Raw genomic sequence first — 22,891 nt, 5'->3', positions numbered from 1 at the left:
TTATATTCCTGTATATACCACAAAACCCTACAGCTATATATGTATAAGTAAATAGGATCCTACAGCTAGAAATTATGGTACCTAACGTATATGAACAAGGCAGCATAGAGAATACACCCAGCCGATTAAAGGGGTAGACGAGTAATAAGATAACTGTAGATATATACTGTAGAATACTTAACATATATAAATCGCAAAATACGTCTATATATTAATATAAATCGCACCCATTTAAACCTACTCTAAATCTACATCCGCATGGCATTATGAACTAAGAACTATTATAGTGTATATACATATTTGATATGCTGCTCAGTCGGCCGAAAATATTTATATATAATGTTAGCAAGCCAATGCATAAAAGCAAAGCAAAATTAAATATTAGACAACTATTTAGCCACATGTTAAAGATCAATAGAAGTAATACGTATGTACACTACAGATATATACACGTAAATATATACGCATTGTGCATAATGCATTATAGACATAAATACCCACACACTCTCATAAGAAACTGTTATACAAAAAATTTAGCGCGTTGCCCACTAAAGAATTGGAGTTAGGAACTAGGAAATTGACAAGTTGGCGAAATGCCAGAACCCGAAAAGAAAATTAAAGCACTGGGGCATATTCGGACTATATATAAAGTGAAATAAAATAAATACAAATTATAGCATTTACAATTAGGAGCAATAGATGTCTAATAGATAATGGTTATTACACCACAGCGTTGCGAGCATATTTAGCGTACTTCTATATAAATGAATTCCAAAAATCTATATTGTATATTACAAGAAAATTAAATTGGTCGGCTTGTCAAGTTTTGTTAATACTATATGAAATTGTTTAATATAAAAAATATATACATACATGCATACAATTATTTTACCAATTAGTCAGATATAAAACAATTTTAACGATACACACAAAAACGCCCTAAAAACTAATCAATCTGGAGTCAAGCGATTGTATTGCATACAAACCAACCCTTATGTAAGAAACACATGACGTTAAACCTTATCATACGACTATATGTATCAGATATATACTATATATATATATATATAATTTTCGGATGTGGAGAAACCAATGAACATGAATATTAAAAGACGAAATAAAGGTATATATTACGGAAAAAGAAAAAATCTCTGGTAAATTCTGTATAGCCTACATAAAACCAGTGAGAGGGTTACAATCGGGAGAATTCAAGAAAAACAACTGATATTTTTATTGTTTGGTTTTCCTTGCTCCATAAAATGTAAGTTACCTGTCAAATTTTGGAATCTTAATCGATTTTTCAGGTAGCTCAATATGTCGCTTATGGATTTGATTGACAACTTGAGGTCAGTTGCTCCAACAAAATGAGCCGCAGTTGGCTGAACACATGATCCACAGCATTGTAATAATATATTTAAACATTGTTGCAATGTTTTAGTTTAGTTGCGTTGTTAGATTCCAGCACCTAGCTCGAAGGATTTCTAGCCCGTACCCATATAAGCGTTATCAAACAATAACTTTAACGAAACTATTTCTCTTATGTTAACTATATAATATATTTGTTCCGTGTCGGTAAATTGAGTTTAATAAAAAAAATATAGTTTCTTTTATACAAATTGTGAATCCGGCCGACACACAACAGATGCCAGCGAAGATTACTTAATATAGTAAACAAACTTAACAATTAGACTTATATGCAAACTGACATGTCGAGCTAGCAGATGAAGTATATAAATACTTTATTGAAAATGGGTTTTGCTTCACATCCAAGACATGTGACAGTATTTTAGTACCCTCATCTGGGGTAGGTAAACATTACATTTTTGTGATTTCGCTACAAAAAATTACAACGCTCAAAATATATAGATTACAATTAAAGCGAAATCAATAGAAACAGAAATATCGTAATGCGTTAACTTGACTCGGTCTCGTTAGTAACAGAGGCCTGCTTAATCTCGGACATGATATTTATTGGATCCTCGCTGCGCAAATAACCATTGTGCTCGGGATGGGATTCGAAAACGACCTCGCCGCGTATTACACGCACACGTGGGCCGTGTGCACGAGCTGTGAACTTAACTTTGCCGCACGTATCCGGGCGTAGCCGACGATGTGCGCGCAAGCCACTAACCACTACAAAGTTCTTATCACATCCATAGCACTTGTAGCGCTTCATACCAATGTGACGTGATAGATGCGAGATCAGCGTCTCGCGATGCGTGAAGTCCAGCGAACAGACCTGCAAGAGAAGAACATTATCGCAAGATATAGTAAAATGTCAGTTAACGAACAGTTTTATTATTACGATAGGAAAATCATAGACTTAGACCAATATACGCGCTACTACTTAGCTGTAATCTATATTGTTATCAATATTCAAAAGTCAGCTTCTACTTGTACAGAACCACAGATATTTCATTGTATACAACAGCATCCTTACCTTGCATTTAAATGGCTTCTCGCCCGTGTGCCTGCGTTGATGGACGCGTACCTGGCCGGGCGTCCGGAAGCGTTTCTCACAGAAGTTACATTTATGCGGCAGCTCGCCGGTGTGTATCATCTTATGAATTCGCAAGGCGCCCACTGTCGTAAAGCACTTGGCGCAATCGTCGCATTGATACTGAGCGGGGCGAACAATGGGTCCTGGTCGTGCTGACTTAGCAGAGTTGGGTGGAGAAGAAGAATCTTCAGAAGCTGGCTTTAGACAAGCTACGGCTGGCTTTAGACATGATACGGCAGTTGTAACTGCTGGTGAGTCGTTAACAGGAGCCACAGCGCCAGGAGGAGCAGGTACGACAACTGGAGTTGATGCTTCTGGTGCAGAAGAACATGCTTCCACAGCTGCTACTACTTTTTCTTCTGCTGCTGCGGCATCCGCAGGAGTCTTGGACTCATTTGATCCTACAAGATTATAAATTATTATTCAAAGCCTTAAAGTGAAAAAAAAAAACAACTCTTACTCACTCTTGTACATTTTTACTTCCACCTCCATCTGTTCAAACTCAGCTTCCGCAATGCCATGCACCTGCGTCAAGTGGTTACAGAATGCCAAATAGAGTTCGTAACAGCGTGCACATTTTGGACATTCCCAATGGAAACGATGATTGGGATAGGTGAAACGCAACTGGCGGACTTTCGAGTGGCTCGCCTTGGTTAATGGCATCTTAAGCACCTCCAACTGCGTTTGCACCACCAGTTTATTGTTTTTCTTTGGCATTTGCAGGACACTCCCGGGCATCGGAAGCGTTTGCTCTATGCTGCGTATTTGATTCTGGAACTCAGTGATGATCTTGCGAGATTCGGGCAGGCTCTCAAACAAACTTAATGCATTGAAATAGGCATTGCGATTCAACGTGGGCTTTTGTGTGCCTGCTGCTTGTGATGCAACTGCACTAGGTGCCTTTGCAACGGTTAAGCTATTGATCGGCTGTGAAACCGAACTTATCGACAGAGCACTTGGCGGTGTTACAACTTTGCTGCCTGTGGAGCAATTATTTGTGTTTACGCTGCCCGAGGTAGGCGATATCTTGACGATTTTTGTATTTGGAGGCAATTTGAACAGCATACAGTTGCTTGGCAGCACCTTCAAGATGTTACCTGCTATGTGAGGCTTATTCTTTACGGGTTGTACGACTTTAGGTTGATTTATGGTGCCTTTGCTTGCATTCAAAATATTATTCAACAGCTTTGGCTCAGAGATGGGCAATTGTACGGGCTTCAATTGGTCCGATGGTACAACTGCAAATGAGGAATTAATTATAATTTAATGTTGTGAAATATTTCTTGTACACTTAGGCTTACGTTGTATGGCGGGAGATTTATTTTGTTTATTAGCAGTTTCCACGTTGACAGGTTTCTTTATGGCTGGCAGGCGCAATTTGCCGCGCAATTGTCCTGCTAGACTGTTATCACTTGCCCAGCTGGGCTCACGGTCAGACTTTGACTCTTCTTCTATTTCTTCTTTAATCTGTGGTTCTGTTTTGATAAGAACATCTGACATATCTATGTCCTGCTCTGTTTGCTCCTGTGCTGGATCTAGCGGTTCTGTTTTGATTTGTACGTCGAAATTCGTGTCCAACCTATTGACCGCCACTAGTTGACCCACGTTACCATGCATATCTGCATACTCCACTTGCCCGCATAGCCCCTTGCTGTGCTGCCAATGCAGCTGCAGACCCGGATTCGTCTCAAAGTGCCTGCGACATATCGCGCAAACAAAGCGGCGAACAAAAAAGTGACTGCCCAAGTGCTTAGCCAAGCTGGCAGCATCGCTACATTCCAACAGACAAATCTGAAAGAATTAATAGTTATTAAATAAACTTGCAAAGGTTACGTTCCTCAAATACTTTAAATAATTTTTGCAATTGACTCAGTAAAATTTAAATATTTTTCATTAAAGACCCAATCGTTAAGTGTGCACCAGAAATGTAATACATTTTTGTGATCCTATTAATTACATATTTATAAAATTTCAATATTTTCAATGATAAATAAATCGTTATATAATCGTTAATATAATTTATGTACGTAATCCGAAGAGAAATTGGCATAGCAACAGATAAACGAACCATTCTTTCTTTCGATCCCGAATTTAACCTAAAGTTAATTTTTGCAATATATTATGATAATCGAAAAAAGAACTGCATTACCTAACACAAATACATACATATTTGTCTGCTTTGGGTCTGCGGAAAGTGATAGGATATATGTATGTATATTTTCATTTCAATTCATAGGAAATGTTTTCGTTAATTATATTATTTTGACTATTATCACTGTTATTAATATAATTTTATTTTCAATATGTTATTACCCTGCAGCTCGATCCAGTTATACCGTCCGCATGCTGACGAAATTCATGCTCCAGTATTTCCTCCAACATGTCACACCAAACTCCACAGCCATAGTAGCAAAAATGCCGATTTAACTGGTGGTTGATCTGATGCGAGGCCAGCGCCAGACGATTTTCACACCTATAACTGCAAATGTTGCATGCAAGTGCGCCATCATTTTCACAGGATGATGTCACAAATAACTGTAATGTAGAGAGAACTTAAAAACATGTTCGAATGTGTTGGTATGCTAAGGTTAGGGCTTGCCTTTTGCTGCTGATCGACCGTGCGGAGACTCTCAATAAACTTTAGCTCGTCCTCGGATTTGTAGTCATGCACCGGCACCGTTATCATATTAGGCTTCTCGTCGATGATTTTAATAAAGCGGGTCGCTGCAAAGTATCAGTAAATTTAACACAAATACACTAATTACGACAAAGCTAACGGTATAGTGCGTAGTAAAAATAGCCACAACACATGTAAAATGACAACCATGCGCACACATACTAACATACATACCCATACAATGTCATATTGCAAATGGAAAAACGGACAAGAATATTTACCACACGGCAACTCCAACTGGGGCGCATCTTCATCTAGCTCTAGCTTTATCTTGGTATCATCAATATCAAGCTCCTCTTTTTTTATCACAATTTGTTCCTGCATCTCTTTATGGCGTAGGAAAAGTGCGCAAAAAAAAGTACCGCTGCGATCAGTAGCTGCTATCGACTGCTCTTTTAAAGAATATCGAATAGACAACGCTTGGCTTGCGATATGAATTGCGTGGACTTAGCGATAGCTTCATATCGATAGTTTATCATCACTACGATTTGTACACTGAACTGTAACAGCACGAGAAATACTGCTAGGAAAAAAAGGGAAAAAAACAATAAGCAGACAAATTGTTTGTTTTGTAAATTGAAAATTGTTTGAAGATTAATGGAATTAGCATTTATTAATGTACATTAGTGAACTACTCAACAAGAAACCCATTCACAAAGATTGATATATAAATTCAGAAAATAAATGTAATAATTATTTGCGAGCGTAAACAAAAATAAAGATGAGCAATAGCGAGGACTCACAACAATATCTAAATGATATGATGGTCAAAGAAGAGGATGAGGCATCAGGAGGTAACCTGTCAATCGAACGGCTATAAATCGCTTAATAATTTTATGGTGTTGCAGACGAATCAGACAGACACGATGGACACGGCATCATGTTGCGTGAACAGGATCGATTTTTGCCCATTTGCAATATCATAAAAATAATGAAGGTGCCCGTGCCGCAGAATGGCAAAATAGCCAAGGATGCCAGAGAGTGTATACAGGAATGTGTCTCCGAGTTCATATCCTTTATCAGCAGCGAGGCCATCGAGCGCAGTGTCGCAGAAAATCGAAAAACGGTGAATGGAGACGATTTGCTAGTGGCATTCAGCAATTTGGGCTTCGATAACTACGTAGAGCCTCTCTCCATTTATTTGCAAAAATATCGCGAGGTGAGTCGGTGTCTTACTCTTATGGAAGACATCATATATGTGCATATTTGACTTTCTTATCTTTTTCACCCAGTCAAACAAATCGGATCGCAATTTGTTTTTGGACAGCAGCTATATGCAAAGCGAGGATGCCAGTGAATCGGGGAAGCAGTAGCATCCTATCTTATGGGTGTTTTATTTATTTAAACTTAAGATTTAATGTTTTAAGAGGGTAGTCTGAATTAAATATTTTTTTTTGTTTTCTCCTAATTATGTTCGCATTATTTTCGGATATTTAAACTATCCGCATATTCAACCAGTGACTTGGGAATAGGTCTATCCAAACGTCCGTCTGCGGGCACCCATTTCACGAGACACTCATTTCTTACATCTTCAGCATTTAATATAAGTATATTTTAAGACGTACTTTTAACTTTTTTCCTACCTTGCTCTATATATATATATATATATATATATATATATATGATATGTAATGTATATAGGTCAAAACCAAGTGTAATTTCTTAGTAATATAAGAGTTTTATTTATTATGTATATTTTATAAGACACCAAGTACTTTTGTATATGCTACAGGTTTACATATATATATTTATATATATGCTTATTTGATATTAAAAAGAGTACGATAGGTCGATAGTCATATTGTTTGATGCAATCCTCATGGAAATAGTTCAGTTTTAGCTGCCAGCAGAGTCTTACAATACGGAGAAATAGTAGGTGTTGATCATTTCCAATGGTCAATACTAACATTTGATATTTAAGGACATATCCCACACAGTTATCTTTTAGCCTTTAGGGTATGAGGAGCTGTGATCTACTTATGATAATAATACTACACTAACAGTAAAACAATTTAAAAAATCAAATACTAAACAAGGAACATTTTGTGTCTACGTAAAAGTTAAATCATATGGCCATAAGGTTTATAAAATCACTCGATTACTAATTAATTAGACAACTATATTATATACGTAAAACATATATATATATATATATGTATATATAGATTAGCTAATCCGTTACATTACGAATAGGAGTGGAAAGGGCGTTTGGTTTCTACTTAAGATTAGTTTGGGTAGACGTGGTACTTCTTTCATAAATACTTAGAGATACTTAGTGATTAAATGTATATATATTAAATATTTTTAAATTATTTGAGACTAACACTAATTTCAAATGAAATGGCTTATAGACATTGGGACGTGACACTCCTACTCCAAACATATATTAGATAAACATCCTGAATTCCGTGACGAGCACCGTTCGGATTGTAGCCAAATTATTCCAAAAGTCAAATATTCAAGAAATGCGGTTTGGCTGAACCTGCAAAATTTGACAGCAATCTTCCTTGACCACATTTCGAAGTATAGTTTTTATAAGTATAAAAGAGATAGCAATGGCATATTGATGTAATGCAAAGCCATAGTTTGGCTATCAAAACAGTTGCCAAAATCAAAGGCTTATGCAGCCGGAGCTAACTTTATCGACACAGCTGGCCGTGTTTATCAGTATTGTTTGTGTCTCACATAATTTACTAAAAATCAATACGATACTTTCGGCTTAGAGTGCTACTGTTATAGCATCAAATCGTCACTTTCTAGGGGCTCATCCTTGATGCAGAGCATCTTAGGATTGTTCATAGCATACTCGTTGAGAAATATGTTGTTATCATTGTGCGTCAAATGCAATGTAGGCATTGCGTCCGGGAGCAGACGACCCGGCTCTATGAAACAATAACTCTCAAAGTGTTTAGAGCAGATGTGTTTCGTATTGTCCCACTTGGCAATGGGTTCGATTTTAAGATTATAGCACCACTTGACTCGCTGATTGCGGTTATCGGGGAAGTCTTGCATGGGCAGCTGCACATCCTCAACGCCACAAATGAGGCAACTGAATGCCTTCGCAGGTAGATGGACTGCACAAATGTGTTTACCAGAGTAGCGTTGTACCTCCGGCAAATCTAGGGCTTGGCACCATTGATGAAGCAGCAAAGGATCTGTGACAAAATAAGAATCTGATTAAAAAAATTATACAGAATGCTTTCTCTACGGCTTACCACTTGGAAACTTATGCAGCTTGACTAATCCATTGTGTTCGCAGTCAGTGATGCAACAGCGTGGAGTACATTCCGGCAACTCAGGCAGCTCCGGCTCTTTAATATTTGGACCAAGATTCCTTGTTGGCACGGCATTGGTGAAAAGGCGACGAACGCCAATCAGTTGCGGATCAAAATGACGGCTACAGATGAGCTTAGTGTTGCGCTGCGATGGAATAAAGCGCATGCCTGTCGCCTGCTCCCATTTACGTATGGCGCCAATGTTGTTGGGCAGTCGGAAGAGTTTGATGCCATCGCCTCGTGGCCTGCGACAGTGGGGCAAACAGCATTGTTTTATTTTCCATGGCTGCAACTGGCCAGGAGGGCAGGGATCGCAGCGTGAAGGACGCTCTCGTTTGAGCTGTGGTTCCGCAGGCAGCTGCTCCGACCCATTGTCTTCGTAATCATCGTTGTAATCCTCCAACATAGTATCGTCCACATCATAATCATAGCCGTCTGCCTCACCTTCGCTACCCACCTCCATCTGCTGCTGGCTTTGCTCGTTCGTGTAGAGTTGCTCCGGCACATTTTCGCCCAGGTCCAAGGTAGGCACTGCCCAGGGACGGAGCTTTCTTAGTCGTATGCATCGCGGCTCAAAGTGCGCGCTGCATATCATGGTCTTCCATGGTCGCCGTTCGTCGTATCGGATACGCAAATTGTGCATCCAGTGTTGCTGAAGCTGGCGGGAACGTGGAAATTTATAGATGTGCACGCCATGCTGTGAGCGCTGGCGCTGACAATGGATTAGGGAGCACTTGTCATAGCCCGACTTGACCGGATTATAGTAGCTGTTGTCGCTGCACTTCTCCTGCTTAATGCTGCGCTCATTCCAATTGTTATTGCAGTTCAAATAATTGTCCTCATGCTCCACCTCTTCCTGACCTTCATGCAATTGGAGTTGTGGCTCTAGCATACTTAAGTCCTGTTCCTGTTCCGCCTCCTGCTCCTGTGCCTGCACCGAATCATCCTCCTCGAATGGCTGCGCTTGCTCATGCTTTACAGTGAAGTTTTGTTCGCTATGCATATCCTTATCCGAGCGCAAGCCAATGACCAAAAAGTCATTGTCAAAGAGCTGCTTAGGTGCGCGGGGCCCCAGCTTCAGGGTGGGCACACTGCCTTGCATCAGTCGCATGTTGCCCAGGCAGATGGGTTCAAAGTGTGCGCTGCAGATGCGATAGCGCCAACGGTACTCTGGATCGAAGGGCACCTGCGTGTTGTGCTGCCACTTGGCGCACATGTCCGCCGAGTGTGGGAACTTGTGAAGTGTTAAATTTTCACTGGTCAGATGATTCGAGCAGCCGTCGATCTGACAGAACTTGCTGGATTTGCGAGGCGGAGCGGGACAGGGCAGGCGCAATTTTATGTCAAGCGTGGAGTCCCCAACAGGCAGTAGAGACTGCTCTTCCACTGCATTCGCTTCCGTCGGTTCCTGCTGAACATTGAATTCGTTATCATAGATACGCGCAGGACGGCGGGACCCCAAACGCAACGTGGGCATGGCTCCACGTCTAATGCGCGATCCATTGAAGCACTCAGGGACAAAATGATAGCTGCAAATGCGAAAGCGCCACGCAAAGTTGATGTCTACATTCACCTGGGTATTGTGCATCCACTTCTCCATAGCATCTATCGATGTGGGAAACTTGTGCAACTTCAGATTGCCGTCCACATCCAGCACCGTCACACTGCAACCTCGCACGCTGCAATGCCTCGCGCTGTAGCGAGAGCTATTGCCGTTTACTGCTCCGCTACCTAGTGGATGTGACGGACCTGAAGGATTATGCGACGGCTGTTCGGCATAACTTATGGAGGGCTCTGTGTCCATCTGCTCATAGGTGGTGCACTTCTCTACGTGCCCCACCTCGAGTAGCACCTCCAGCTCCTGCATCTCTTGCGGCTGCTCTTCATAATAGTCATCTTCGTACACAGATAGAGGCTCCTGCTTGAGCTGTGATTCCAGTTTGATTTGCGACTCTTCCTGTTCCTGCTCGTCCTCCTGCCCCTGGTCGTCCTCCTGCTCCAGTATTTCGTGCTTATGCATCGCATATTTTATATTCCGCATTTCCCTTTGCTTCTGCTTATCATTCAGCTCAACACTGGCTTCCAATGCCTGCAGTGCGGATAGTTGCTCATTCATGCGTTGCCACTGCTCCTCCGTAGGATTCTGATGCACTGGTGGCTCTGGCAACTCCAACGTAGGCACACTCCAGGACTTTAGTCGTCGCGCCTTCTCCACTAGGCAATTGGACTCGAAGTGCCTGCCGCACACCCGAAACTTGTAACGCTCATTATCATTGTAAGGTATCCGCATGTTGTCCAGCCACAGCTCGAGCACATCACGGCGCGTGGGCGACAAGTGCAGGCAATGCTCATCTCTAGGCCTTAGAGTCCTGCAGCCACGCACAGCGCAGCTGGCGATGCGAATGCGCACACTGTTGCGAGCAGCTTCGTAGCTGGATGTGAGCAGTTCCTCCTCCGCCGATTCAGGGAACTCCTCGTACAGCATAATCAAGTGCAGCGGGCAGAGTTTGAGCGGCTGCTGCTGATCGAGTTCCTCTAATCCCAGATACGACAGCCATGTTTCACGCAGTGCCAGCCCTTGTGGCAAATCGTAGGTAATTTTCTGAAAGCCCTTTTGCAGTTCCACGCAATCTGGGTAGCAACAGTCGCAGTGGATACGAAAACGCCGGGACCGAGCCGACATTGGCAGCTCTTTGATGCTTTCGTGTATGTTATCTGTCTCAGCGTGTCCCAAGTGGAGTGTAGGCATGGCACCTACACGTAGACGGTCACTGTCTATGCAGCTGGGCTCGAAGTGCACGCTGCATATGCGACGGCCTTTCACTGGAACCTTGTTAGGATCGAGGCGGAAATTCTGCAGCCATTTCTCCACTAGAAACTTCGACTTTGGCAGCCCGAATAACTGCACGTTATCCGCATCCTTCGAGCGTCCACAGCTGGGCACAACGCATACGTGGGCTTCCTCCTCCCAGCTGGCCGGATTGGGCAGCACATCTAGCAGGTCATCGTGGCCCAAATGAAGTGTGGGTCGTGCAGCTTGGCGTAACAGATTGTCCGCATTGAAGCAGTGCGCCTCGAAGTGCCGTTCACAGACATGCGGCTCCTGGCCCACCAAAGACGCCGCATCAATGCGCAAGTTATGACACCAATCCTCCATCTGATGTGTCCGCTTTGGTATTTTAAATAGGCGAGGACGCTTTGCACCCTCCTCCATAACGCAGCCATTGACTAAGCAGCGCATCTCGTAGATGGGTCGGCTCAGTTCGAGAGTGGGCACAGCATCCTCCTTCAGTTGCCCAGATTCAGGGTCGAAGCAGTCGTCCGCGAAATGAGACTGGCACACCTGCAAAACATAAGATCCGTCAGATTTTTGCCTACACAAACTCAAGCTGTCTGAAAGACTAATATAGGCATATTGACTCGACAAGACAGGAATATATGCGTATATAGGCTGAGATCTGCTCCTACCTGAAATCCATCGCTGCTGGCCTGCATGGAACGATGCTTGCAATTGGCAGCCCATCGGCGCAGGGTGGGCCGATCCGTAGGGTAAGCAAAGAGGCGCAGCTGGTCGCTGCGCTGCTGAAAGCAGGTGAGAACGGAGCAGAAGTTCGCATAGATGTACTGCAGCGCCTGCCTATCCTCCTTGTTGTCAGCAATGTTGCCATTGTGCCGAGCATTGGGTATGATATGACCATCGTGACCCAGCTTCAGCGTCGGCACCGCCCAGCTGCGCAACTGCCTCTTGTAAATGGCGTCTGGCTCGAAGTGTTCCTGGCACACAAACAGATGCTGTGTATCCACGAGACGCGGCTGCTGCTGCGTGTTCACCAGCCACTTGCGCAGCGCAGTCTCGATAGTGGGAAAGCGAAACAGATGGGTGAGTGCGTTCTCCTGCTGGCCACAGCTGGCAATGCAACAGGTGCGCAGCTTACCCCGAGGACTTGGACTTCCGCTCGCGCTGGCCGTCGGACTGACGGAGAGGTAAAGCGGTAGCTCCGTCTTGATTCGTAGCGGCATTTCAAGAGGCACACCTTGCTGGGTTAGTGCGCCATCAGCGTTGTCTTCCAGCTTGAGATTCTTATAAATATCCGGGTCGTTGTGGTTGAGGTGCAGTGTAGGCACCGCTCCTAGCCTAGGACGCACTGCGCCCAGGGTATGGGGCTCGAAGTGCCGTAAGCAGATGCGATAGGAGCGCTCGCGATCCGGATCGTAGTCAATTTTCGTATTGTGCAGCCACTTGGCGCGGGTACGTTGGCATGTTGGAAGCCTGGTGAGATGCACTTTGTCTGTGAATTTGGTTTGGCAGCCGGGCACTGAACAGCGCAGCTCCATGGCAATGGTGGATGTGGCGATGAGCTCGTACGTTTCCCTTAGCTCGCACAGCACTATCTCAGGTAACTGCTCCGGCAACGGCACCTGCTCGAACAGCTGCATGTAGTGCATGATGCACAGCTGCTCGTGGCTCGACGTTTGTGGAGAACGAGGCGGTAATTGCAGCCACTGCAGCCACGCCTCTCGCACTTGGGGATGCTCGGGCAGGGGGTAGCCACGAGAGAGGCGAGCACATGGACAGCTGGGCACCAGGCAGCCAATGCCATTGATTGAGTTGTGGCTACGATAAATGTTACTATCCGTATGGCCTAGGCGCAAGGTGGGCAACACTGCCTGATCCTCGAAATGATCCTCGCACACATACGTCTGGTTGTGGTTCAAATTGGTAGGCAGCTTTAAATTGTGCAGCCACTTGCGCAGCAACAAACGATCTCTTGGCATGCGTCGCAGGTTAGCGGCATGCAGCTGCCATTCCTTTCCACAACTGGACACGCAGCACACGCGCTTAGTCGTCATCGCTGCTAGATTTGCTGTCGTCGTCGTCGTCATCGTCGTTGTCGTTGGGAACGCTTCCGTCAGTGTCGTCGTCGTTGTCGTTGGCGACTTTTCCGGCATTGTCGTCGTCGTCGTTGTCACCGCTGGCGTCATTGGCATCGTTGTCGTCGCTAGCATCGTTGTCGTCGCTGGCGTCGTTGTCGTCGCTGGCGTCGCCGGTGTCGTTGGCGACGCTGTCGTCGTTGGCGTCGTTGGCGTCGCTGTCGTCGTTGGCGTCGCTGTCGTCGTTGGCGTCGTTGGCGTCGTTGTCGTCGTTGGCGTCGTTGGCGTCGTTGGCGTCGTTGGCGTCGTTGGCGTCGTGAACAAATCTTTCCTTTTGCGACAGTGTTTCAGGCTCCAAAGCCGAAAAACCGAATGCTGCTGTGATTGCGCATCATGGATGTCCGCAGCTTGGCCATTGCAACGATAGCTAAGGGGTGTATCATGGCCCAAATTCAAGGTGGGCACAGCGTTTTGCTTCAGCTTGCGCGTGCCTAACATCTCCGCCTCGAAGTGCTCAATGCAAACGCGCCCAACACAATCGTCTATATCTATTTGCAGGTTTGCACTCCATTTGAACAGTTGCTGCGGATCCTTGGGAAAGCCGAAGGTGCTTAGCTGATGGGTAGCAGTACGCTCCTTACGGCAGTGCTTAAGGCAGCATATGGGCGTCACATTATTCACAGTTCTCTTTTGACGTCTCGGAGGAAGAGCTATTTGAATAGGTAGAGTATCGGGGAGCAACAGCTCATCATCGTTGCCGGGTATATCCTCCTCTTCCATGTTGTCATCAACCTCGTCATCTTCGTTATTGTAGAGCTGTTCATCTTCGCTGTGCTGCTCTGCAAAAGTCTCTACAAGCTCCAAGGGATCAAAGTAGCCATGCTCTTGCTGCTCCTCTTCTTCTGATTGATGATTCGTCTGCTCCTCGTCATCATCATCCTGTTCTTCTGTCTGCTCGTCGTTTGCCATTGACTGATCCTCTTCATTTAGCTCGTTCTTCACCCTAACAAGCGAGTCCAAGCTGTTCGCCACCTCTCCACCTTCATGCTCCTCTTCCTCCTCCTGCTGCTGCAGGCCTGCCTTAATAGCCTCGTTGTCGAAGACTACGCCCTCATCGTGGCCCAGCTTCAGCGTCGGCACTGCCCCCGTCTTTAGCTTTAGCTTTCCACGCACCATGGGTTCAAAATGATCCGCACATATGCGACCGCGACATTGATCTGGTGCGAGGCGGAGATTCACACGCCACTTCTCAAGCAGCTCCTCATTGCGCGGATAGCGATAGGTGCGCAAATCATTGTCAATGCTCCGCCTTTTGCGACAATGGGCCAACGCACAGGTGGGAGTAAAGAAGCCCGGGATGTTCTTTGGATTCTCATAAATGTTCGTCTCCTGGTGGCCCAGCTGCAGTGTGGGCATGGCCCATCCTCTTAGCTGTTTGCCATCAATGCAGCGGCGATTGAAATGGGCGCTGCAAACACGTGTCGTCCTATCCACTTCGCCAGCTTTTAGTCGGAGATTATGACGCCACTTGTTCTGCTGTTGCTTGCCCGTGGGAAAGGGAAACAAACGAGCTCCGCTTTCTACCCATTTGTTGCGTGGACAGCTGCGAACACAGCACGTGAGCTGGGGCGTGGATCGCTTGAACTTCACCTGGAGAAATATATATATTTGGTAATAAATTGAATACACAAAGTGCGCTGAGCTACTCACCTGTCTAGTAAAGTGCTCCCCCTGTTTAATACCCACGCGCTGGTGCCGTCCAAACATATTGCTCTGCAGCTCATCGGGATTCACACGGTACAGGTCTTCCGTCTCGTCGTGTCCCAACTCCAGTGTAGGTATGGAGCCTAGATTGAGACGCGTCTTGCCGATGCATATGTCTTCAAAATGAGCATTACAAATCTTATAGCGCTCGCGCTCCTTGAAATTGAGATGGTCGAGTCGGAGATTGTGGCGCCAGCGCTCGAAGAGGACCGGATCCTTGGGAAAGCTATTCATCTGCACCTCATCGAATTTGCGAGTCTTGCCACAGGTGGGAACGCAGCACTTAAACACTGGGTCTACGTAACGAGCTTCCGGCTTCGGATTGGATATCAGCTCAATCTGGACATCGTCGTGTCCAAGCATCAGCGTGGGAATGGCCCACTTGTAGAGATGCTTGGAACCAATACAATCGGGCTCGAAGTGCCTGTTGCAGATGCGCATGCCAATGCAATCAATTGGATTCATCTTCAGATTGTTGCACCACTTCCACAGCAGATCCTCGTCGTCGTTGGGGAACCGGAAGAGCCGCACATCCGGCTGATCCTTGGAGGCGTTACAGCCCTCGATAGCGCAGTGCTCCTCGACAAACGACTGCGCCTCATTCGGATAGATGTCGTCGTCCTGATGGCCCAGCTCGAGAGTCGGAATGGCGCCAGTACTCAAGCGCTTGCCATTGAACGAGTGCGTCTCAAAGTGCCGCGAGCAGATGCGGTACTGTTGTCGCATGGCACCGCGCGGTCGCATGCGTATGTTGTGCATCCACTTGCGCAGCTGGGTGGGGTTGTGGGGCAGCCGGAAGAGCTGGACACCCTGACCACGCTGCCGACGACAGCTCTCCACAATGCAGACGCGTTGCATGCACAGCTTGTTTGCTTTGATCTTGGCTGGGTTCTGGTAAATCTTGTAGCCTGGTGGAGTATTGAGATCGAGCGTAGGCACCGCTAGCGGCACTGGGCACTTCTTGCTAAGGACATGAGGCTCAAAGTGCGCGGAGCACAGACGTCTCTGAGCACTTCCAACCATCGGAACTTGCAGATTGTGCGCCCACTTTGCCAACGTGGCGCGATTGAGTTTGGGAAACCGATATAGCTGGACGTTGTGCAAAGCGCGCACCTTGCGGCAGTGGGGCAGACAGCAGCGTGGCACCCAGGTGGGCTTGGTAATGCTTCCACCACTTCCTTCTCTTTGCACGCTAAGATGGGAGGTGCGGCGCTTGTACAGCATCTGCTGCTCGGGGTTCTCAAAGAGATTCTCTACATTAGTGGCAAGATTGAGCGTGGGTATGGCCCACGGACGCATTCGCTTGCCTATGCAGTGAGCTTCGAAGTGTAGATTGCAGATCCGCATGGAAGGCAGCTGAGCGATGTCTATCTGCAGATTATGCGCCCATTTGGTCAGCACTTGGGACTCCTCCGGCGGTCGATAGAGCTTGATGTCATCCACGCTGGGATTGCGCTTACAGGTCTCCACACAGCATTCACCCTGTTCTTCGCCATTGTTTGGAGCACTTGGTCGAGCATAGAACTCGGCCACCTGCTCTGGAGTGGGAAGAGGATAGGGAATGTTATCGTGGCCGAGCATAAGAGTGGGCACTGCCCACTTCTCTAGCCGCTTATTACGTAAGCACCGTTCCTCGAAATGAACCTCGCAAATAGCATCGTTGAAGAGTTTGATCCCATCCGGAACAGTGCGCTGCAAATTGGCACACCATTTGGTTAGCAGCGCCACATTGCTGGGAAAACGATGCAGATTGGCGTGGTCCCGATCCCGATTGCGTTTGCACACTGCCACGCAACAGGTCTCGCGTATGTTCAGCTTCTTGATTACATCCGGATTGCGATGAATGTCCTCTTCGTCGTGGCCCAAATGCAGCGTTGGCACCGCGAACGGACGCATGCAGCCGCCAATGCAATAGGGCTCAAAATGCAGGCTGCATATGCGCATGCCCTTGTGCATCTTGTCCTCGGGTATACGCAGATTGTGACACCATTTGCGCATCTGCTCCGGGCGCCTAGGTATCGTATGGAATGTGATGTTCTCATTGTTGTGTCGCTTGCTTTCGCAGCTGGGCACACAGCAGACGTCCATGCTGTCGCTCACATTCAGCCCAGAGGATGAGTTGCCAGAGCCCATGCCCATGGCCATGTAGGAGGCACTTAGCTCCGGATCTACATAGTGGGATGTAGAGCTGGCCGACGAGGAAGTGGACGCAGCAGAGTGCCTCTGATATTTGTGATGAACCTGCTGCTGCGGCAGCTGCTGTTGATGCTGCTGCATGTGGTGTTGTTGCAGCTGTTGTTGCTGATGATGATTATGATGGGTGGGCGTCGAGGCCGTGGGAGGAGGCCACAGTTCATTTTCGTAGATGTTGAAGGTGTCATTGTGGCCCAGGTGTAGAGTTGGCACAGCGCCTGTAAATGTAAATGCAAATGTAAATGTAAATGTATTAATTTAAATGCAAATTTAAATATAAAGGCTACGAGTATAAAGAATATTCAACAAGTCATTGAATATCAATTTTCAGATAGTAAACATATTCATATAACATATATTATTAAAGCGATTCTGGATGATAAACGGACCATGTCATTGCATTCAATATTTGTACCATTCGTTTTCTAGAATTAGTACTCAATTTGCTCATGTTGTAAAACGCTCATGTTGTAAAACGAATTAATTCACTCAAAGGTAAACTGAGATTTTTAGTATATAAATAATTTATTAATTAATTGCTTACCTGGCGACAATTTCCGTAACCCGAGGGCTTCCTTAATAAAGTGAGCACTGCAAATTTTGTGATTTTTTCCACGATACACTGCCGGGTCGAGTCTCAAGTTATAGCACCAGCGACGCAGCAATACCTCATCTCTGGGGAACCGGTAAAGCGACATATTGAAGTCCGAGGAGCGACTGCGGCGACAAAAGTTCAGGCAGCAACGTTTCTCCTCAACATACAGATTCTTCGGATTGTCATGAATCTTGCCATACTGAGCTCCCAAATGGAGCGTAGGTACAGCCCAGGGTTTCAGTCGGAATTTGCCAATGCAACGCTCCTCGAAGTGCCGACTGCAGAAGTGACGCGGCTCTTTGGCCTGGACGGGCAGACGTGCGTTCTGGCACCATTTGATCAGACTCTTGATGTCTTTCGGAAAATTGTAAAACTTGAGATTACTTTCGCCACGCTGGCTCGTGCAATTGGGCATGCTGCACCGAGCCACCTCTCCGGTGGTAAATGTGTTGGTCAACTCTCGATTCTGATACAAATTTGCGACATCGTCGTGGCCCAGGTTGAACGTGGGCACTGCCCAATAGCACAGCGAATAGCGATTTATACAACGCTTCGGGAAATGCATGCTACAAATGCGAAAACTGGCATAGCTCGACGCAGGTATGTGAAACATTTTGAGATTGTGCAGCCATTGATGCAGATACTTCTCGTCCTTGGGAAACGTGAAGAACTGCAGAGTTGGGCTGGTGCTTTTGCGCACTCCACACAATGGCACGCAGCACAGCGCATCTTCCGATTCATCCAGCGTGGAGGAATGTGCCTGCGGTCCACCGATTGCAACGCCGCTCGCATGCAGCGAGTTGTCGCTCCCATATGCATTGTTGTAGCCGCTGTTGTCGTGCATGCTATATCCGGACTCGCTGGTCGAGTTGCTGTAGCTTCGCTCCAGCTTAACACTCGGCTCGTTCTTCAAGGAAGAGTTAAAGAGGGAGGCGCCACCATCAGCATTCGCTTGACGCTGATGTAGCAAGGAACTAAGCGCCGCCGTGGCAGGCAACGCATTTGCTTTATGCTGAGACGCAGTCACTGCAGAGCAAGAACATTACTATAAGCGCAAAGCAGTCGGAGAAACCAAGACTTACTCTCTATCGTACCCATGTGGCAATCCTGCAGTTTGTAGTTGCTCTGCTCCGACAGCTGCTGTTGCTGATGTGCTGCTGCATAGTACTTGCCGCAAAAGTATGGGGCCGCTAGGCGATGCTCGTGCAACTCGAGCGCGGTTTGATACCATAAGCGGCAAATCGGGCAATCGAAGCGCTGCTGAAACTTGTGCTGCGGCAAATGGGCGTAAAGCTGTTCGCGCGTAGGAAATGTCATTGAGCACATCTGCAAATGATAAATTATAACTAGTGTAGGCTTCCTCGTATAGAAATGATGGGTTTCTCCCTTCTTACATTGCAAACAAAGCTGTCGTAGTCGTGTTCCATGTACTCATGCGACTCGCAATCGGCAATATTGTCAAAGTACTTGCCACAGTATTTGTGACAGAAGAACTTGTCAGCGCGGTGCAGTTGCTTGTGCTTCTGTATATCCTCGGCGCCCATGAAGGACATGGGACAGATATTGCACTTGTAGTCGTACTCTTGGATCGTGCAACTGCTCTCGGCCACATGCCGCAAATAGATTTGTTTCTTAAAGAACACCTCCTTGCAGCGTTGGCAGATGGGCAGGCTCTCCGAGGAACGTTCCGTTTGCAGCTTTCGGCGAGGAAAGCTGAGCGGATTCTACAATACAAAAGAAAATTATATAATAATATATATTTTTATTCTTTTACAGCTCACCTTTTGGTTGCCATAGGCATCATCTTTTACAGTTAGCTCCATCTTTGGACTCAGCATTTCGTCGCCGAATTCGGGAAATTTACTAAAATCGGCAAAGGGCGTATTATCATCAATATAGTTGGACTTGAACGCATGTTCGTCAATGGGCTCCGCTGCCAAAAACCAAATTGATATAAACAATTTTTTTTTTTTATTTATTGAATACATTTATTATCTCAGTTCTTTATCAAACTAATTTCACTCTGCTGACTTTGTTGGGCTTTAATGAAATTTATTTTAATTTTAGAAATCTATTTTTACAAGTTTATCGGCACAAATCTTATGTTCAAAATTGCAAATGGAAAAATTATAATAATTTCTAATTTCTCCATATATATCTATATGTAATTATATTTAATATTATTACTATATTCAATTTTTTTTTTTTTTTTTTATCTTGGAAAAAATAAGAATATGGTGGGAGGGGAGTATGATCAATTAGGATTGAAAAATTCAATATGAACTCACAGAGAAATGTCTTGGAGAATTTTTTCATATTGTATAATTCATATATAGCATATATTGCTAAAAATAGTCAAACATATGCTAAATGAATTGCACAACAACAAAAATTTGCATCACTGAATTTAATAAAAGTTAATACAAAATTGATTTATAATAAAAATGGAGTTAATAAGATTTCTTCATTTAACCACGGAAAATTTACATATGTATGTATGCACGTATGTTTGCCTTCGTGAATATGCATGTGTATGTAATGAATATTTACACTTTGTATGTAAAAGTATATTCTAGAAAAGTTTCAGTTTCTATGGTTTTACGTGTGCATTCATTTTGTTAGTTTGTTTCAATTGCTCTCTCTTCTTTGATAAGCATGAATGTAGAGATAACAGAAGAGGGAATTTTTCTTTTTTCTTTCCTACACACAAATCTATACACATATGAGAAAATATTTCTTAGTTTTCCAGAAATGTTTTTAACAAAATTGTACAAAAAATGGATTAACATTTTTATTTATTCTTGAGACCCCGCCCTATTAGGCAGTTATGTGTTCATAGGTTATAAAATATTTGAGAACCTAAGAGTTACATAAGATTCGAGACTTAAAAGTGTGAATTAACAAATATACATACATTAAAGCACACATAACCAATATAAAGTCTATTAATGTCGGATTGGAGACAGGGTACATAATCATTAGGATTATACCCGGTAATTTGACGTATCTATTCAGCTGAGCTTATGTGACGATGGTATATGTATATATTGTAGGTGCCTAAAATATATATCGACTAGATATGTAGATACATACACAGAGCAAAAAACGACTAAAGCACTCCGAAACAAAGGTACAGATACGGAGGCGGACAAAACAAAACCGAAAATTGAAAACCTAGCGAACCTACCGAAAAACAACCGACCGAAACAACCGCTAAAAGTCTCAGCGTAACTCAACTCTGTAACCAAACGCTTTATTGATTCGGCGACGCCAAAAGCGGAGCTGAAATTACTGCTACTTACGCTATACGACAAAATATATGGGCGCCCAAGTAACAGTAACTGGGAGCGCACTCTCTCTCCCTCTCTCTCATTCGCACTCAATCACTTACACTCTCAGTCTTGTTGTTGTTACGCTCTGACTATATGAGTGCGTCCGTAGCAATTAGATATGGTGGTATGCATATTTACGAGCACGAAACACGATTCCAATAATTTGCGCGGCACGAATGACTCTTATATTGAATTCATCTTTTCGTAGCCGAATTGATTGATGAGATTGTCACAATAATCAAAATTGCAATAAGAAAATCAATTTTTCTTTTGAAACCTATACTTTACTTCTTAATTAGTAGTTGATAATATTATTGATAATAAAAATCGATTCAATAATCAATGTTTCTAAAGATAAAAATTAAAGCTACAATATCTAATTATATTCAATTAAAATTGACTCTAAATATTTCGTGTCATGACATAAATATCAAATATGATCTCATCTCTATGCCCCAATCTAGAACCAATGGCTTATTACAGCTAGTATATTTGCATGGCTGTGTGCGTATGTGGATATCGATATCCCTAAAGCTCGATACTTACATTTTATTATCATTTCGCCGCTAGCATCAAGCGTGTGGCGATTGGAGGCGGGTGCTGGCGGCGGTGCCATTGGATTTTGAAAATGTTGTTGTAGGTGCTGCTGTTGCTGTTGATGCTGCGGCTGCTGCTGCTGGTGCGTTTGATGTTGTTGATGGCGTTGTCTTTCGTCGGGCAGCTCCAATGGCTCGCTCTTAATATATGGATAGGAGCTGTGCATTATGCTGTGCGGCATATACGAGCGTTGACTGGTGTGCTGTTGTTGATGTTGCTGCTGTTGTTGATGTTGCTGCTGTTGTTGTTGTTCTTGCTGGTATTGCAGCAGCTGGTTGTGCGCATAGGCCACAGTATTAGCTTCAAGGTTATATCCCACCCCCGCAGCAGCAGTAGCAGTAGCAGCCCCGTAATAGTGCGTCCCACCCGCTCCGTATGCATTCATAATGTTATTGTTGTTGTTGTTGCCGCTCTTGCAGGGTGTCGCATACGGGTGCGGCTGTTGGGGCGGGTAGGAAGCAACATGTGAGTACCAACTGTGCTGCTGTATTTGTTTATGTTGTAAATGCTGATGCTGCTGGTGTTGTTGCTGTTGTTGCTGTAGCTGATGTTGCTGCTGCTGCTGATAGTAGTGGAGATGTTGTTGTTGATGCTGATGCGAATGCGAATGCGGTTGATTATTGTGTTGTGACATTACGTTAGAGATAATGTCGTGTCGTTGATTTTGGGCAAATTTTCGTTTTACCAATGCAATTGGCTATTAGTAAAAAATAATACCCGAAGTATACTACTACTGTTTTATCTCTCTCGCTCGCGCGCGCTGTCTTTTTCATTTGGCGTCGTCTTTTATATACCAGTTTTTCAGTGTTCTGCCCCCTTCGCAGAGATGTTTGCATGTATGTGTTTGTGTATGTATCGAAATGTCAATTATATTTATTCACAATTAAGTCGATCTCAAGCCAATTGGACATATTTTTCACTATTTAGGGATTGATCGCCAATTGGAAATTACATTGAGCGCAAGCACAGAATTTTTAACATTTTTTCGTTCGTTTCGTAGATTTAGCGCGACGCGACACAACAAACTCCTGCGTGCATGCATGTGCGTATATTTGCAAGTGTGTGTGTCGTGTGGTTACCGTAGTG

At 44.7% G+C, this 22,891-nt stretch overlaps 3 protein-coding genes across 9 annotated transcripts; 1 reads left to right on the top strand and 2 right to left on the bottom strand.

Moving 5' to 3' along the window:
• Positions 1-1,715: 1,715 nt before the first annotated feature.
• LOC108610966 (uncharacterized) lies at positions 1,716-5,595 on the bottom strand. Its single transcript, XM_018003367.2, has 7 exons — positions 5,399-5,595; positions 5,100-5,224; positions 4,814-5,035; positions 3,802-4,291; positions 2,965-3,738; positions 2,441-2,901; positions 1,716-2,239 (listed from the first exon to the last, which is right to left on the bottom strand). The coding sequence occupies exons 1-7, from the start codon at positions 5,499-5,501 to the stop codon at positions 1,913-1,915; spliced, it is 2,502 nt and encodes an 833-aa protein (XP_017858856.1). The 5' UTR covers positions 5,502-5,595; the 3' UTR covers positions 1,716-1,912.
• Positions 5,596-5,647: 52 nt separating this feature from the next.
• Nf-YB (nuclear factor Y-box B) lies at positions 5,648-6,585 on the top strand. The gene is made up of 3 exons (XM_018003370.2): positions 5,648-5,971; positions 6,026-6,336; positions 6,410-6,585. The coding sequence occupies exons 1-3, from the start codon at positions 5,899-5,901 to the stop codon at positions 6,488-6,490; spliced, it is 465 nt and encodes a 154-aa protein (XP_017858859.1). The 5' UTR covers positions 5,648-5,898; the 3' UTR covers positions 6,491-6,585.
• A 250-nt stretch (positions 6,586-6,835) lies between these two features.
• Positions 6,836-22,884, bottom strand: LOC108611228 (uncharacterized). 7 transcript variants are annotated; one of them, XM_018003744.2, is made up of 9 exons: positions 21,755-22,884; positions 19,658-19,809; positions 19,271-19,600; positions 18,959-19,202; positions 17,826-18,902; positions 15,035-17,499; positions 11,921-14,974; positions 8,393-11,795; positions 6,836-8,332 (listed from the first exon to the last, which is right to left on the bottom strand). In XM_018003744.2, exons 1-9 carry the CDS (start codon positions 22,437-22,439, stop codon positions 7,911-7,913), a joined length of 11,832 nt encoding a protein of 3,943 aa, XP_017859233.1. In that variant the 5' UTR covers positions 22,440-22,884; the 3' UTR covers positions 6,836-7,910. The 7 variants fall into 7 exon arrangements, with proteins under 7 accessions (XP_017859233.1, XP_089321833.1, XP_089321838.1 ...); XM_089465707.1 differs by having other exon boundaries at positions 18,971-19,202; XM_089465712.1 differs by lacking the exon at positions 21,755-22,884 and adding an exon at positions 21,179-21,734.
• Positions 22,885-22,891: the final 7 nt, after the last annotated feature.

This window comes from Drosophila arizonae, chromosome 3 (assembly GCF_054131065.1).
Source record: "Drosophila arizonae isolate 15081-1271.41 chromosome 3, UAZ_ARI_1.0, whole genome shotgun sequence".
Taxonomy (NCBI): domain Eukaryota; kingdom Metazoa; phylum Arthropoda; class Insecta; order Diptera; family Drosophilidae; genus Drosophila; species Drosophila arizonae.
Note: the sequence above shows the minus strand (reverse complement) of the source record. Positions and strands in the feature narration are given on the sequence as shown.

Bases quoted from the DNA above. Each gene is read 5' to 3' on its own strand.
- LOC108610966 (XM_018003367.2), bottom strand. From the start codon at position 5,501: ATGCAGGAACAAATTGTGATAAAAAAAGAGGAGCTTGATATTGATGAT. The intron at 5,225-5,398 runs GTAAATATTCTT...GATACTTTGCAG, and splicing joins CCAGTTGGAGTTGCCGTGTG to CGACCCGCTTTATTAAAATC. The intron at 2,902-2,964 runs GTGAGTAAGAGT...ATAATCTTGTAG, and splicing joins GGAAGTAAAAATGTACAAGA to GATCAAATGAGTCCAAGACT.
- Nf-YB (XM_018003370.2), top strand. From the start codon at position 5,899: ATGAGCAATAGCGAGGACTCACAACAATATCTAAATGATATGATGGTC. The intron at 5,972-6,025 runs GTAACCTGTCAA...ATGGTGTTGCAG, and splicing joins AGAGGATGAGGCATCAGGAG to ACGAATCAGACAGACACGAT. The intron at 6,337-6,409 runs GTGAGTCGGTGT...TTTTTCACCCAG, and splicing joins ATTTGCAAAAATATCGCGAG to TCAAACAAATCGGATCGCAA.
- LOC108611228 (XM_018003744.2), bottom strand. From the start codon at position 22,439: ATGTCACAACACAATAATCAACCGCATTCGCATTCGCATCAGCATCAA. The intron at 19,810-21,754 runs GTAAGTATCGAG...GGTTTTTGGCAG, and splicing joins CGGCGAAATGATAATAAAAT to CGGAGCCCATTGACGAACAT. The intron at 18,903-18,958 runs GTAAGTCTTGGT...CTTGCTCTGCAG, and splicing joins CCACATGGGTACGATAGAGA to TGACTGCGTCTCAGCATAAA.